At 36.6% G+C, this 15,625-nt stretch overlaps 2 protein-coding genes across 7 annotated transcripts; one reads left to right on the top strand and one right to left on the bottom strand.

The window, feature by feature from the left end:
• The first annotated feature begins 1,995 nt into the window (after positions 1-1,995).
• On the top strand, positions 1,996-6,378 carry LOC111777395 (serine/threonine-protein kinase D6PK). 3 transcript variants are annotated; one of them, XM_087118462.1, is made up of 4 exons: positions 1,997-2,453; positions 2,948-3,310; positions 3,379-4,973; positions 5,355-6,378. In XM_087118462.1, the coding sequence occupies exons 3-4, from the start codon at positions 3,457-3,459 to the stop codon at positions 6,202-6,204; spliced, it is 2,367 nt and encodes a 788-aa protein (XP_086974588.1). In that variant the 5' UTR covers positions 1,997-2,453; positions 2,948-3,310; positions 3,379-3,456; the 3' UTR covers positions 6,205-6,378. The 3 variants fall into 3 exon arrangements, with proteins under 3 accessions (XP_086974587.1, XP_023512738.2, XP_086974588.1); XM_087118461.1 differs by having other exon boundaries at positions 1,996-2,453; positions 2,994-4,973; XM_023656970.2 differs by having other exon boundaries at positions 1,996-2,453; positions 2,948-4,973.
• LOC111777733 (histone deacetylase 9) lies at positions 6,300-15,536 on the bottom strand. 4 transcript variants are annotated; one of them, XR_015412110.1, is made up of 17 exons: positions 15,370-15,536; positions 14,908-15,065; positions 13,830-13,942; positions 13,577-13,694; positions 13,399-13,473; positions 13,103-13,322; positions 12,472-12,535; positions 11,084-11,176; positions 10,889-10,997; positions 10,688-10,737; positions 10,512-10,602; positions 10,076-10,146; positions 9,861-9,959; positions 9,083-9,149; positions 8,873-8,986; positions 7,902-8,043; positions 6,300-7,629 (listed from the first exon to the last, which is right to left on the bottom strand). XR_015412110.1 is itself a non-coding variant. In XM_023657449.2 (16 exons), the coding sequence occupies exons 2-15, from the start codon at positions 14,942-14,944 to the stop codon at positions 8,901-8,903; spliced, it is 1,293 nt and encodes a 430-aa protein (XP_023513217.2). In that variant the 5' UTR covers positions 14,945-15,065; positions 15,370-15,536; the 3' UTR covers positions 7,833-8,043; positions 8,873-8,900. The 4 variants fall into 4 exon arrangements, 3 of the variants coding, with proteins under 3 accessions (XP_023513217.2, XP_023513216.2, XP_023513218.2); XM_023657449.2 differs by lacking the exon at positions 6,300-7,629 and having other exon boundaries at positions 7,833-8,043; XM_023657448.2 differs by lacking the exons at positions 6,300-7,629; positions 7,902-8,043 and having other exon boundaries at positions 8,681-8,986; positions 14,908-15,060; positions 15,370-15,535.
• Positions 15,537-15,625: the final 89 nt, after the last annotated feature.

The raw sequence follows: 15,625 nt of genomic DNA, 5'->3' as shown, positions 1-15,625 counted from the left end.
GAAACTCCTCCCTAATAGACACGTTCTTAAATTGTGAAGCTCATGACGATAAGTAGCGGACTAAAACATATAATATTTACTAATGGTGAGCTTGGACTATTACACGTAATTACAACTTTTCATTTTTATGACATATTCCGATAAGATTAAATTGATTGAAAAAAATATATATTATCAATATATATATATTTACCTAGAAAGATACAGTAAAACAATTTCATTGTATATACCAAAACTTTATTAAAAATATTTACCAAAGCTTTTAATCTGGTTTAACGATAATTAATGAAGGTTTATGTGGCGAGTCAAAAGTTTTCATCATTGAATATTATGGTTTATAAAGTCGGCGTGAGAAATGTTTTATAATTATTTAAAGATTATTGATGTCATTACCTAAATACATTCACCCTTAATGTATGTGATAATAATATTAATTTACATTTTTTAAAATAATCTTTAAGGTTTGTTGATATGATTCAACATTGTGTATGTATATATATATAAATATAGTTACACATTTTTTTAATTCATACAATCATTTCCACTCATCTCACCTATGATTCTACATATATTAAAAATTAGCATCCTTAAACATATTTTTTTAATATTTTATTCATTTCTTAAATTTTAAATTCACAAAATATGTCAATTAAAATTAGTTCTAAACGATTAATATTTTATATACTTAATTTTTTAAGGATAAAATGCAATTTAAATGTACTGAAATTATTTTTTATTCTTTCAAATTTTTAAATATTAAAAGTTTTCTTCTTATTTGCATAAATTAGTTCAACAATTATTACCTAAAGAATATTAAAAATTTTACCATTTGGCAACTTTTAAAGGATAGAAAATGAAGGTTTATTTATTTTTATATAAATAATTCATCACTCTGTATGATATTGTCCTGGTTTTAGATTTCTAAAAAATGTCTCGTACCAATAGAGATAGTACTCCTTGATTATAAATCCAGAATCATTCCCTAAATTAGTCAATGTGGGGCTTTCATCCAACACATAGTACATGAACTACCAAATATGGATTACACTACTAAGTTCTGCGAAAATTGTTTGTTCAGTAGCAACCACTTTCAACTTTGCTAGCAAATCCTAACGAACTCTGATAGGTCTACATGACTAGTTTTTTCAGAAAAGCCTCCCTATCTGAATCCCGTGTTCACATTTTTTATCTGAATGAAGTGACACAACCCTGGGTCAATTAATTATAATATTATATTCTTGAATCTCTATCAAATAAGATTTCTTAGCAAATCAAATTACAGTGATGGAAGATCAAATCTTCGATAAAAAATGGAGTATAGGTAAATTATTATTAAGCTAAACTCACTTTGGACGGGATGAAATTAATAATAATAATAATAAATAAATAAATATTGATGATAAAGGTAAATTGAGAAAAGAAGGGGCATGGGACATTAAAAGCGATACACGAAACACATGCATATATTAAAGGAGAGAGAAAAGGTATAATAAATTGGGACGCATTGTTTGGAGTGAAGAATTTTATAATTTACAATTTACCCCCTCAATTCAATTGAATTTAATAAAAACACCCTTCCAATCTTTAGTTTCTTATTTAAGGACATGCCTTTACCTTTGCCTTTGTCTTCATTTCCACCTAATTTTGACTTCAAATTTCATGCCCTTTCATTTCCTATTTAAAAAAAAAAAAAAAAAAAAAAAAAAAAAAAAAAAAAAACCTCTTTAATTTGTTTAAATAAATAAATTACGTGTCTTTTATTTTATTTTATTTTATTTTACATATAAATAAATAAATTTAAAATTTTTATTTGGACGCCGAACCAGAACCATGATCATTACTTTTGTTGTCACAGAATTTATAATAATATTTATTTAATCGGTATTTATAAAATATAATATATTATATATATAAATAAGTTGTAATCCAAAAGAATTTAGGATGGGTCCCACGTGTGAAGCAAAAAAACCTCGGTTCTCTTCGTCTCTTTTCTTTCGCGGTTGAACCTAAACCCGCTGATTCAACCCGCGAGTTCTCTCTCTCTCTCTCTAATCTGGTTTCTCTCTCCTCTGCCATTTTTGGAGGTAGGAAAAGAAAGGAGAGTCACAGTCGAGAAGTCGAGTCGAGTCGTAGGCTCTCCTTCATAGCTCCTGTTGGCGTTGGCTTTGGATTTGGCTTTGGCTTTGGCGTGGTCTCTCTCAAATTCCTCGTGATTTCCTTTACCTACTGTTCCTTTTCCCCCCCTCTCTTTCCTCTTTCGCTTAAACCCTTTCTTTTTTCTTTCACTCTTTTTCTTTTTCATCCAATCCTTCGCTCTCTCCGTTTCCATTTTCGAATTCTGTCATCCGCAGCTCCGACTTGGCGGTTTTAGATGCTCCGGTTATCCTGACGTTACGGAAGGGAAACTCTGCCATTTGGCTGTTTTTGTTTCATCGGTTCGCTGCAAATTTCGGGTAATTATATGGCATTTCCTCGTTCTTTTGGGAGAATCATGGTGTTATTGTGGAAGATAGAATTGCATAAGTTGAGTTGAAATTGTGTGATGTTGTAATTCTGTTGTTCTCGATGTTTATATATATATATGCGATTGATTTTGAGTGTGCTGAGTAATGAATCCCTTTTTGGTTTTCGTTTTGTGTTTGTTGTCTTTTGAACACGCTTGGGGATGTGTTATTTCCTTTTGTTCATGACCTTTTTGAGTATCAATTTTGGAAATTTTATGGATAAAGTTCACAATTGATTATCTGCCTGGTGTAGACTCTGAATGTATATTGAAGGATATGATCGTTCGTGACACTTCTTTAAGTCGTTAAAGTCATGGTTTCAGTCGAAATAGTAATTGGCGCTGATTTACTTGCTTTGTTGCTTTCTCATAGTGGGTTCTAACATATACGGGAAACTTCCTTGAGCATATGTTTTTAAGACGATTTTTGTTGTCTTGATGCAGCGTGTCTTTGTATTAAATTGGATCCGAGGTGTGATTCCTGCATCAGGATAATCAATGGTTGGCTGACATGAACTGGAATCCTGTCAGAAATTTGATGTTTCATTGCCAAGTTCTTGGGAGAAATTTGGTGGTGGGTTCAACTCAGCAAATGAGTTTGCTTGAAGACAGCTTCAGAGGACATTGGCACAGCGTTTGATATCTACGTTGTACCTTAGAAATGATTCCTTAGAAATGGGTTAGCAGTCCTAGCCAAAGCCACATCTTTTCTCTCCCTCTCTATTGTTATACCTCAGAAGATGACTACGTTAGCCAGTACTTCTGAAATTGTTGAATCAACAGAAGAAATTGATTCCGAGAAAGCTGGTACGAGTTACATGCTAGATGTTGGAAAAAGGTTTTCTATAGAGGATGACATTAACCATCTGTTTCAGGCAATTGATATCAGAACTTTACGTAAGAGGGCAGGGCAGCAACGTGAAGTTGATAAAGATGCTTTGCGAAAGAGTGCGATGAAAAGACCGGTTAGAGTAGGTTCATCTCACATGGCAGGGATAGGAATTTCTGAACCTGCAAGTTTGAAGCAGGCTTTGAGAGGCTTATGCATATCTCAGGCTGCAGAAATGGCTGCTTCGAAGAGGTTAACAAGGTTGGTAGGTTCACCCAGAATCTCTGAAGCAGGAACTATCAAGAGATTGTATAGGGCTGTGGTGGTTGAGGCCAATGGATCTGGTGTTCCTGTAAATGAAAGCAGAGCAAATTTGGTAGAAATTTCCATTGTTTCAGAAAGAATCATATCAACTTCTCAAAATAAGATGCCTGAGTCGTTACGTAAAACTGAGACAGATATATCAAACCAAGTAGCCGAGTCTTCTTCTTTCAAGGATACTGGGGTATCAGAAGAGGCGAGTGTGGATAGAGTGATGTCGAAGGATCTTGTAGTTAATATGGCTACTGAGGTGACAAGTATAAAGGCACCTGGTGAAGTGGGAGAACTTAAATCTCCTTCCTTTACTCCTCCTGGTGAGAAGGATCTGGCTGTGAACAGCATGGCTATTTCCTCAACTGAAGATTTAACAAAAGATTCAGTACCGAAGAAGGAGGAGAGAGGTACAATGCGTTGTTTATCTTCTCTATCAAGCTCGGGATCTGTTGTCAAGCTGAACAAATCAGCTTTCAATAATACACGTTTCATCAAACCTATTTTCAGGTCCAAGAGTTTTATCAAGAAGAAAGCAAAACTTGAACCAAATTCCTCCCCTAGCGTGTTCGATGGGTGCACGGAAAAGCTTGACACTGATTTGGGTCCCATAGCAGAAAAATCTGAGAACCAGATGCCAGAAAATGCACAGCATCATGAGAGTAAAGAAGAAGATAAAGGTTATTCTGTCTCTAGTAGCATAACTTTAGGTACTGAAGTAAATGGAAATGTAGTAAACACAGAATCTAGTAGACCTGGTACATCTCTCAACTGCTGTAACAGGAACAGACCAACTATTATGCCATTCGATGAGAGATCGAGATCGAGAGAAAAAGGGATGTTCTCTCAGAGCTCTAAAAGTAGTATTGGCGAATGTAGTAGTAGCCCAAGCATCAGTGGGGAAAGCATTCTTAGTGGATCAAGTCGTAGTGGAGTTAGGCCTCACATGTCAAAGGATTTGAAATGGGAAGCAATCCTCCACCTTCAGGATCAACATAAATTCTTAGGTCTGAGAAATTTCAAGCTGCTAAGGAGACTTGGTCTCGGGGACATTGGGACCGTGTATCTTTCTGAGCTGTGTGGTTCAAGCTGTTTATTTGCTATTAAAGTGATGGACAAGGAGTTCTTGGCAAGCAGGAAAAAAATACTTCGGGCACAAACTGAGAGAGAGATACTGCAAATGCTCGACCATCCATTTCTTCCTACATTATATGCCCATTTTGAGACGGATAAGCACTCATGCTTGGTCATGGACTACTGTCCTGGTGGAGATCTCCATGTGCTGCGACAGAAGCAACCATGCAAGAGTTTCTCTGAGCGTGCAGTCAGGTTAGTTTGTGATGATTTAATTAAGTGCTCCAGTATGATTACATATTTGTTTTCTTACGCGATGAGTATGTACTTTGGCTGGCAATCTAATCTCATGATGGCTGGTCGATTAATTCGTGCATACGTGAAACTGTACGTATATGGAGTATTTTCAAGTAGAGAATAAAAAGAAGAGACTGGGGGGCTGTCTCCATTTGTGGATGGGCGTTTAGATGATTAGATTGGATTAGATTGAAAGCATGTTCTCCTGTCTTTTCTGTCTGATTGTATGGTCAGTTTGAATGATAGATATAGAACATTGCATCTTTTGTTACTGATCATCAAATTTGGTTAGCGTCTTTCTGATTGAATTTGGACTTGCTGAATCGGTTCATTCTCTAGGTTCTATGTAGCCGAAGTTCTTCTTGCCCTGGAGTACTTACATATGCTAGGAGTTGTTTACCGTGACCTGAAACCCGAAAATGTTCTGGTTCGAGAAGATGGGCACATCATGCTCACGGATTTTGATTTGTCCCTTAGATGTTCTTTTAACCCAACGCTGCTTCAATCATCATCTCCAGTTGTGGAATCCACTAAGAGGACGCTGAATCCCTGTGATGAATCTAGTTGCATTGACCCTTTCTGCCTCCATCCATCCTGGCAGGTCTCATGCTTCACTCCCAAAGTTGTATCTGCTCCATACAAATCCCGGAGAACGAAAACAGATCATAACGCTGGTCTATTACCGCAGCTTATTGTCGAACCAACTGGTGCACGGTCCAATTCATTTGTAGGAACCCACGAATACCTTGCTCCTGAGATTGTCAAGGGTGATAGCCATGGGAGTGCTGTTGATTGGTGGACTTACGGGATTTTCCTGTTTGAGCTTCTATATGGTAAGACTCCCTTCAAAGGTTCAGGAAATGAGGACACATTAGCGAATATAGTATCCCAACCTCTCAAGTTCCCCGATTGCCCTATAGTTAGTTTCCATGCAAGAGACCTGATCAGATGTCTGCTGGCCAAGGAGCCCGAAAACCGATTAGGCTCAACAAAAGGGGCTATCGAGATTAAGCAGCATCCGTTTTTTGAAGGCCTCAACTGGGCTCTGATACGTTGTGCAGCTCCCCCCGAGCTTCCTAAGTTTTTCGACGGTGGAACTGGTGCAATGCCAATGGATTCTGGGGAGAGTACGAAGCGTAGAGATCTCGAGAATATGGAAGCAGATGCAGCAATCTTTGACCTGTTTTAGCTTATACTTTCTGACCAGGGGACGAAGATGTTTTCGTTTTCGAAGCCCTATCCTTGTCGTATCTTATAATGTAAATGTGGACGTGAAAGGATAACTATATGTTGTAAAGCGTGATACATGAATAGATGAATTTACAGCAGCGTGTCTAAAGGAAAAAACAATGTCTTTTACTTCCCTCCCAAAGGATTGACAACATATGTATGAATTTATCCTCAATAGATTATATACAAATTTATCCAAAGCAGTGCTGAGGGCGTTGCAATTGCAGCTTTGAGTTGAAGCCAATTTTGTAAAGCCATTTTGTCATCTCTGCACTGTTTCATCCCTAGAGTCCCTCGCCATTTGCTTGTTTTTCAACCAATAAAATACCGAAGTTCAAGTTAATGGTGTTTCGGTCTCCTCCCCAACCGATATGAGATCTCACAATCCATCCCCCTTCGGGGCCAGCGTCTTTGCTGGCACATCGGCTCATGTCCACTCCTTTGGGACTCAGCCTCCTCGCTGGCACACCGATCGGTGTCCTCTCCAAGCGACGTGGGATCTCGACACAGACAAGGCCTTTCTACATGCCTTTCGTGTGCTTGGTGAAGTCTGTAGAAGAAGGGTCTCCATTCCGAATTCTTACTCGAACCCGACGAGGTAATTGGTCTATTTTCAATTGGAAATTGCTCAATAGAAGCTCCCTGGTCCATTTTCTTGTCGAAGATACGATTAAAAGGTTTGTTTCGTCTGCAATAGTTTCCTTTTCTCGTTTCTTCCTCAGCAACTTAAAACAATCGCTGTAATTTCTTAGGAGCGATAACTGTTTCTATATGGTTCCAAGTGATTTTGACTACTTTTTCAAGGGCCGTCCCAAGAATGAGGGCCAATCCACTAATTTGGTGCTTCTGGTGAAATTAATGCATTGTGTTAATTTTTAGGTTCTGGGCTTGCTTGCAGATGCCTGTGAATCGCTGTTGGAAAGCATGTTAGCAGAGAACAAACACATTTCAGATTAATGATTTCTGGCGGGGTACTTTACTTTTGCAAAGCAACCGTACGTAGTTCACTACTAATAGATATTGTCCACTTTAAACCTTTCCTTCTAAACTTTCCCTCAAAGTTTTATAACGTGTCTATTAGGAGAGATTTTCATATTCTTATAAGAAATGATTTCGTTCTCATTTCTCCTCTCCAACCAATGTGGGATCGCCCGTGACGTATTACTGTCACCTTCATTTCTCTCTCCAACCGATATAAAATTTTACAGAATAGACATTGATTTCTTGTCGGGTTCAGTTCATTCTCTCCTATTTGGCTTCCTAAACGAAGTCTATCTGCCTTAACTTGAGCAAGTTGATTTGAAGATGAATGTGTCAGGGAAGCCTTTATATTTCAAGCCAAATGGTTTGTATCTGCTTTCAGAGCTGCTATGTCAGAGACCACCTGTTGGAATTATGCAAAATCTTTTTTCAGAACCTCAAGAATTGGGGCATTGAATTTGAAATTGGACATGTTTTGAGCAAAAAGGTTCCAAGGTTCTCCACAAAACATGTTATCAGATTATGCCCAGCTTTTAGAAGGCAAAGAACTTTGCTTTTTTGAAAACGTGATTCCCTGTCCTTAAAATTTAGAAAAGTAAAAGGAAGGGAGGTAAATGATACTGTTCTTAAAATCAAAGCTGCAATGGCCACACTGCAAACAAATAGTACACATACTTTTGTCCCATCGCCCAGCAATATTCTCTTGTTTTACTATGTCCTTTCACCAGTTTTAGCACCCCGATAAGACATTGTCTCGAGCATCCCGAAAAGACATTATCTCGCTGTGCCTCGAACATTCATCCGAAAGCGCGAGAATCTGTAAGTAGAATGAAAATTCTCATTTAGTACTTTTCGAAATTTTGAGAAGAATTACTCTGGAGCATAGTACGATAAAAGTTGTAAGTTGTGAGCTTTGTTTGGGAGAGTCATTTTCTATTTTCTATTATCGTCGATTCTTGCGTATGGGTTTCTGATATTTTAGAACTTGAATCTTGCTGAAAACCAGTTAGGGCGGCCTACAAGCATGTGAGTTGTATTGTTGCTTTATGGGTTTGATAATGTTTTTTGTTGCTTACCTTTTAAGATTATTTTTAAAATTCAAAACAAATTTTGATCGTATAAAAAAGATGAAAGTATTAATTAAGTAATTGTAAGAAAACAAGTATAACTTTTTAAAAACAAAAAATCAAATAGTTATCTGATGCATACAAAAATGTTTACAAAATTATGTGCATATTTGGAAGCAACAAAATTAGTTTTTTTTTTCTTTCTTTCTTTCCAAAATTTTCCTAAAATGCTCAATAAATATCTAAACAAACCAAACATAAAATTCTGAACATTTGATATTAAGATTTTATTTTAATGGAAACTTTTTCCATTCTTAACCTAAACCATGTGGGCTGTTTTGATTTAACGAACGAAAGAGAGACCGTAAAAGAAAAAGAATTTCAAAATGGAAGACCAAAATGTTGTTCTCTACCCTGTTTTCTTTGCAACCAACAAAACCTACAAAAATCCATAACAAAAAAAGGCTCTTTCCAGAAGAGGAAAAGCGAAGAGATGAGGAAAAAACGCACCACCACAGAGATAATAGACAGGTCGATCTATTTACATGTTTTTAGTTCTACTGAAGTCAGTCATCTAACCTTTTTTTAAAAAAATCGAGAATGAACGTCACGCATCATCCATATCGTGATCGTTATCGTTATCGCCTTCATAATGTTCATCATCACGCTGGATTTGCTTGTCTTGGGTGTGCCCTGAAATGACAATTTAAATTCAATTGACAAATGCATAAATAAGATGTATCAGAGAAGAAAAGAGAGAGTGTTGTTCTAAATTTTGAAGACACTCACGGTTCATGCGCTCATCAGGATTCTGCTCATCTTCGTCAATGTCAGGAATATAGAAGTCGGGAGGAACCTGCATAAGAAAAAAAGTTGCCCTCAATCCCAGTGGCATCTTGCATGCATATGGTTTACGCATCCGAGTGTAAATCTAGTAAAACAACTGATTTATTTATACACATTACTCCTTTTTCCTCCAACATACACTTCCCATCATTCAACTAATATTATTACAAGCATGTTTGAAAGTGATTTTAAAATGATAAAAATCACTTTTTCTGTGGTTAAAATTCCTCTAAAACATGCCTCTAGTCCTTCAAAATCAATTAAAGATATGTTTTCAAGTAATTTTTAACCACCGAAAAAAAGTGATTTTAGCCATGAACATGCACATATTGGGTCTAACATCTCCCTACCTACTTAATCTCGCACAAGAAACCAAAGAGGCAACATACAACGAATTGAATCAGACATAGGATCCAATTAGGGTGGCCTACAAGCATGTGAGTTGTGCACAGTTCATATGGTAACAACAGATATGGTATCCTTGGAAAAGAGAGATTTTTTTTATCACACCGAGTATCAAATATCATTCGTGTGACGGAAAACTCAAAAAATTGGAGGCAAATGAAGCTACCGAACTTAAAAGGCTATTAACGACAAGCTATTAGTTTCCACCACAAGGATATATCAAACTATCTGTATTTTGATTCAACCAAGCAGCCAATTATGCTCAAAGATAAAACGACCTGGTTGACTAGACATGCAACTTTAGCCAGAAACCCACCTCTTGCATTTGTACACCTGGAGCATGTTGGATGAAACGGAGATTTTCCAAGACTTGTGTTTTGATCGTGCTAATGTAAGATTTCGTATTTAAATTTTCCTGCCAGCGAAATCCCAAGAATAAAGGGGCTTGAGTGAGGAAAATCCAAGTAATGTTAAACGTTGGTAAGAAAGCAAATAACAAACATATAACGTAAATTTGGAGAAAATACCAACCATATGCCCATTTGGAATTCTTAGCAAATGATCTGGAGAAAAATATTTGATATACTCGTTATCTGGGATTTCTGCAATAAAGATTAGATTTTCAGCATGCGTCCATGATTCTCAACTCGAGAGAACATGCACAGAAACTTCCACATTATGAATCAGAAATATTTTATAAAAGAAACAGAAAGAGGTTTAAATTGGTTGGGGTAAATATCAGGCACTGGTTAAACAGCAGAGCAGGCAAAATATTCAGCGTAATTAACATGCAAGCTTCAGAGAAAACCTTTCAATTTAACAAGGCAAAAACGATGCACTACATAGAAATCTAAACAGGTAATAAAGATGGAAGGAAAAATCTAACAGAAACAAGAAGTATTGAAAGGAAAACCAAGAGAAAAGGAATAAAAAAGGCTGGAGGAAAATACTATTTGACTTTTTATACCATTAGGCAGCTCTGTATCCAGAAGAACACCCGTTTCAACAGTCCAACATCTAGCTACATTCTCTTTGGTATAACCTCCACCTCCAGTAACCTTTAGGTACAGAAAGTTCTATGAATATCTCGTTATAATTATATACAATTAAATACAGAATTTTAGTCCTCCAGAAAAAGCATACCAATAATGGCAAATTGAATTTCTTGACAAATCTAACACATTCAGCATGACCTGTTGGAAGAATAAAGAACTTAATGTTACTTGCAACACTGCCTTCAAGTTAATTAAAAAGGCGGAAGAAATGGAGGTTTTTTTTTTTCTTCTGCTTTTCCCTGCTAGGGGAGGGAAGGTCCAAAGTCCATTAATTACAATAAAAACATACCATCAATAGAGAGATTGAAGCAGCCTAAGCGATCACCAGCCAATGAATCGGCTCCACACTGGAGAACAATGACACCTGGTCGATACATTTCAACAACCTTGGAGATAATCTATACATACAGAATTCACAGCCTGGTCAATAGAAATAACAGCAAAGGCATAAAGCTTAATTCCAAAGAGCTTTTATTCAACTTACAGTCCTAAAAAGTCTTGTGAAGCTACCATCATCTATTCCATCCTTCAGTGGAACATTAATGGCATAAAACTTGCCTTCTCTTTCTCCTATTTCCTTCAAAATATTAATATCTATGAGTACCATCGAGCTTCCAAATTTTAAAATCTTAAGAGCAGAATAATATCCTGTTTATCAAGGTTATTAGGATAGAAATTTCTAGTTCCCCTTTCCCTTCTTTTTTTTTTTTTGGGGGGGGGGGGTGGGGGGTGGGGTGCTGCTACAGAAATGTAAGATCAACACGAGTAGGTGGTAAAATATAAAGAAAATGCCACACCACCATGAAATTAAATATTATAAGCCAAATTGACAACAGATCCATCGGGAGGAAGGGGAGGCATTGGTGTCGGCATCAGACCATGTAAAACACCCCTTTGTTTCTCTCCAACTAAAGAAATTCCTTGCCGCAACAATCTACCTCTCTTGAATGGGAGGAGGATGCACTTGCAACAAGTATACTAACATCACTTAGGAAAAGAAGCCAAAGAAACTCCAAACCACCGAAAATACTTGAATGAAGTCCTCCTGACAAAAAGGCGAGGCCATGAAATGTGGTTGTGCTCAAAATGCACTACTGTCGATAGAGGGTCAAACAGGAAGACCTTGATCTTTTTTCTTTTGTAATGAGCAGTCAGGCTTTCATGGAAAAAAATGAAAAAAAAAAAAAAAAAAAAAAATTGTAAAAGGGCATAAAAACATTGAAAAAATCTCAACATTACCTAACTCCAAACTAAAAGAATGAGACCAAGTTGGTAATCACAAAAGGTCTCATTAATTGAGGCCCATAAAGAGGCATTACACCCAGCAGCCTCCCAAACCTCCTCCGAGGATCTCTCAGCCCTTTCAATAATCCTACTAATCCTCTCCAGCCAAACTCCCCTAAGGGCAAAAAAAAAAAAAAAACATGCCACAAAACTCCTTCCTTGTCCCAGAAGGTAGAGTTTAGGAGTACCTTCTCCTCTCCATCATAAAACAAAATATTGTTATATTTGTTATGTAACCTAAAGTACCGACTCCAAAAGCCACCAACCAAGCAACGAATTTCAAGTTTTTTAAAAAAATTAACCAATCTAAGAAGGTAGTGGTACCAATAAAAAAATGAATATCATATCAAGCAAAGATGTGTGGGAAAAAAAATCCAAATCCACCGATGTACGTAAAAGAACAGTGAAATCATACCCTGAAGGCTCTTCTAAGCACACAAATATATATTCTGAAACAGACAGCAATGATACAATAGAGGAATGTGGAAAAGAAGAGCAAAGAGGGCAATATATCAACTAATATTCAGTAATTTCTAACATCTCCATTGTAAGCACCAACAAAGAGATTAGAAAATTTAGAAAGGTCACCTTAACGTCACCAGTTCCAGGAAAAAACAAGTCCCCAAACTTGTGAAAACTAACGGTCATCACCCTGTCATGGACGATTGTGAACATTAAGAATTAGAAGAGAGAGCTACAATATAATGAAAATGGATGCGTATCCTCCCCATCCAAGAATATGAAATTACAACAAAAAAAAAAAACATATTCAATTGATTTAGAGTAGAAAAGAAGAGTAATTATAAAAAGATTTTGAAGTTCTCCAACTTGACCTATCAACCCATATAAGGTCTGACAGAAAATTTTGTGGAATTTCTATCCTCCTTTGAGCTCTAATATCAGGGAGTTTTGTAATTATTATCTCTCTATCATCACTTGCAACCGCTAGCTAGGATTCCTTTCATTATTCTAGAGAATTTTTCTCGGATTCTCCCATTCTGTAAATTTTATTTCATTCTACCAATATACACGCTTTATTAAGAAGTAAATAACAATAATCTATAAATATGAATTTACAAGCAGAAAGTTGATGTCCGTACAGCTAATGCCAACTTCAACTTTTATCAAATTTTCTTATACCAAACACTCAATAGAACAAATTTTCCTGTTTCCGAGTGTAGATTCAATGTAGAACTAGAAAGTGTAGGTCATGTTGTACCTGTCAGTGAAATAAAAGGCTTCCTCTACCCCATCACCATGATGTACATCTATGTCAATATATAAAACACGAGAATGATACTTCAGAAGTTCTAGAATCCCCAAAACCAAGTCATTGATATAGCAAAACCCAGAAGCCTCGCACTTTTTAGCATGATGTAAGCCACCTGCCCAATTTATTGCAATGTCACATAGTTGATGATTTAATCTGCGTGCAGCATCTGCAAGGAGGATGACAGTAACGAGTCAAGGAATATTCTTGGCATGAATTGCAAGACGTCCATTATTGAATATTACCTATTGTTCCACCAGCATATATTTGGCAGAATTCAAACAAGTTCTCAAAGACAGGGCAATCCTCTCCAAGATTATCTGACATAGAGTGAATATTTGTCAAATTTTTCGCTAGTTCCATGTATACACATGCCAAGGAACTGCAGAGATATGGTGAAAGAGATCAAGAGAAAATCCCTACATTTAGACAGTTCATTGGCAAACAAGTGTTGAGTATCTGGAGTTATTCGGTGCAGAAATTCCACATAATCAGCTGAATGGAACTGAGCAAGCTCCACAGGATATGCTTTGTGGGGACGCTGCATTATACATCAAAACAAAAACATGTATATAGCCTGAGCTGGTAGAACAAAAATCAACAAGAAGAACAATAAACCTACGAGCAGACATTAAGAGCGTCACTATAAGACGTAATAAAAAAGAAAGAGACTAACATAAATTTCCATCTTCTTATGAAGCTCATACGAGAGAACGAGATGGTGAGTCATACAGAGCCGATGTGGTTTCATTGGATGATTTGGACCAAAGTAAACACTTCCAACGTCCCCTGTAAAACCAACTTTTGTGTGATGCTTAAGCTTAACTGACTTCCTAATCTGGAAGGATAACTAAGTGCCAGAGTTCCAAACAGTCTACAATTGAAAAGCAAGATAAATGCAGGACACAAAACTTTGGCTAAGCTTTGAAATTTGACAGAGCTTACGTTTGGAGATCTAGATATATGAAGTGGTATTAATCACATAACTGTAGTTTGCTAATACCAACATGAACATAACTCAACTAGTCAAAACATTACTTACATCCTAAAAGGTTGAAGGTTCAGATTTCCTCCACCTCATTTAACTCAGAAAAATAAATAAATAAATTAATTAAAACTGTAGTATGCTGGTTTTGCAAAACTTACCCTTGTGTTTTGAAAATGGTTTCACATAGTTTGGCGAGTTGAAAATTTAAAATCCACAACCATCTAAAATATTGTCGTTAACTTGAATGGAATTATGCATAACTTTACTTCTACATGTGTCACGTGTACAACTTCATCAAAAGTAAAAAGAACATATAAATGGATATGGTTTGCAATCTACAAATCATTAGGTATTTGATACCATTTTAAAAAAATAGAAGTGTGGCTTGGAAAATAGGCAAGTCATACGATTCTAATCAGCAATTATTGCATAAATATAAAATGTCTTAATAGGCATCAGCACAGGTTCAGCGCAGAAATAGACGATAGTTGAATACAATCACGAAATAATCCATAAATCAATGATTCTTTCAATGTGCTATTTACTACTCTAGCTGGATGGTTTGCAAGAAAATATTAAATCGAAATGAATAAATTTGGAAGGAAGGAGTAAACAGAAAGTTTAATACAAACACCTATATTTCATGAAATTTCTCATAATTTCAGAGAAAATTGTCCCAAGCTGGATCGGGAAGAACTTGAGCCTTAGAATTAATAGCAAGTCAAAGGAGTAGCTGTAGAAGGGAAAGAGAAAACTAAAATAATACCATCATAAAAGTATGAAATCCTATCCTTGGAGCGCATTTTAGCTGGAAGCCTACAGAAAGCACGCAGCCAAACACGCTGACAAGCTACTGGCGTTCGCGCTCCACCATTGTCCAAGCTTCGCAGTAGTTGACTGGAGGATAGAACCGAAACAACTGCACTGGATGAAACCGTAAACGATTTTAATTCAATTACTCAGAATTTTACTCATAGCCAGTACTACCAATTAGTCAGTAAACGGATAAAACTAAGAACAAAACTTATAATCCCCGAAAACACTTATCAAACCAAATCTAATCATTTCAAGAGTATAAACATAACTAACAACAACATCGTAGACAAATCTGAACATACAAAGAAAACAGAACGAATCAGTTAACAAAAAGTTCAAACTCCAATTCAGATTGACAGATGACGATTCTCCGAATCTTACTCCTGAAAATGAAACTGGATAGGGAGCAAACCTGATGCGAATTTGGTGGCTTAGGGAACCAACAACCAGTGGAGAGCGAGAAATCAGTCCGGAAGCTGGAGCGGATGGGGAATGAAGAATCGAGGAGAACTTTTGGCGGAGGCCTGCGATGCTGCTAATAGTGTTTCGCAGCTTGTCGTTTACCGCCTTCGGATCCCGCGGTTTTTCATTTGGTGGGTACTCAGAATATTGGATATAAATTTAATTATGTTTAATTTATTGGTAAATTTTTTAATTTTAAATAAATT

The sequence above is a fragment of the Cucurbita pepo genome, chromosome 16 (genome assembly GCF_057944985.1).
Source record: "Cucurbita pepo subsp. pepo isolate OVF chromosome 16, ASM5794498v1, whole genome shotgun sequence".
NCBI lineage: Eukaryota > Viridiplantae > Streptophyta > Magnoliopsida > Cucurbitales > Cucurbitaceae > Cucurbita > Cucurbita pepo.
Note: the sequence above shows the minus strand (reverse complement) of the source record. Positions and strands in the feature narration are given on the sequence as shown.

Coding starts and splice junctions, on each gene's coding strand:
- LOC111777395 (XM_087118461.1), top strand. CDS start 3,244: ATGACTACGTTAGCCAGTACTTCTGAAATTGTTGAATCAACAGAAGAA. Junction 4,974..5,354: donor TTCTCTGAGCGTGCAGTCAG/GTTAGTTTGTGA, acceptor TTCATTCTCTAG/GTTCTATGTAGCCGAAGTTC.
- LOC111777733 (XM_023657449.2), bottom strand. CDS start 14,944: ATGCGCTCCAAGGATAGGATTTCATACTTTTATGATG. Junction 10,147..10,511: donor GGATACAGAGCTGCCTAATG/GTATAAAAAGTC, acceptor TCTTTATTGCAG/AAATCCCAGATAACGAGTAT. Junction 9,960..10,075: donor GAATTCCAAATGGGCATATG/GTTGGTATTTTC, acceptor TTTCGCTGGCAG/GAAAATTTAAATACGAAATC.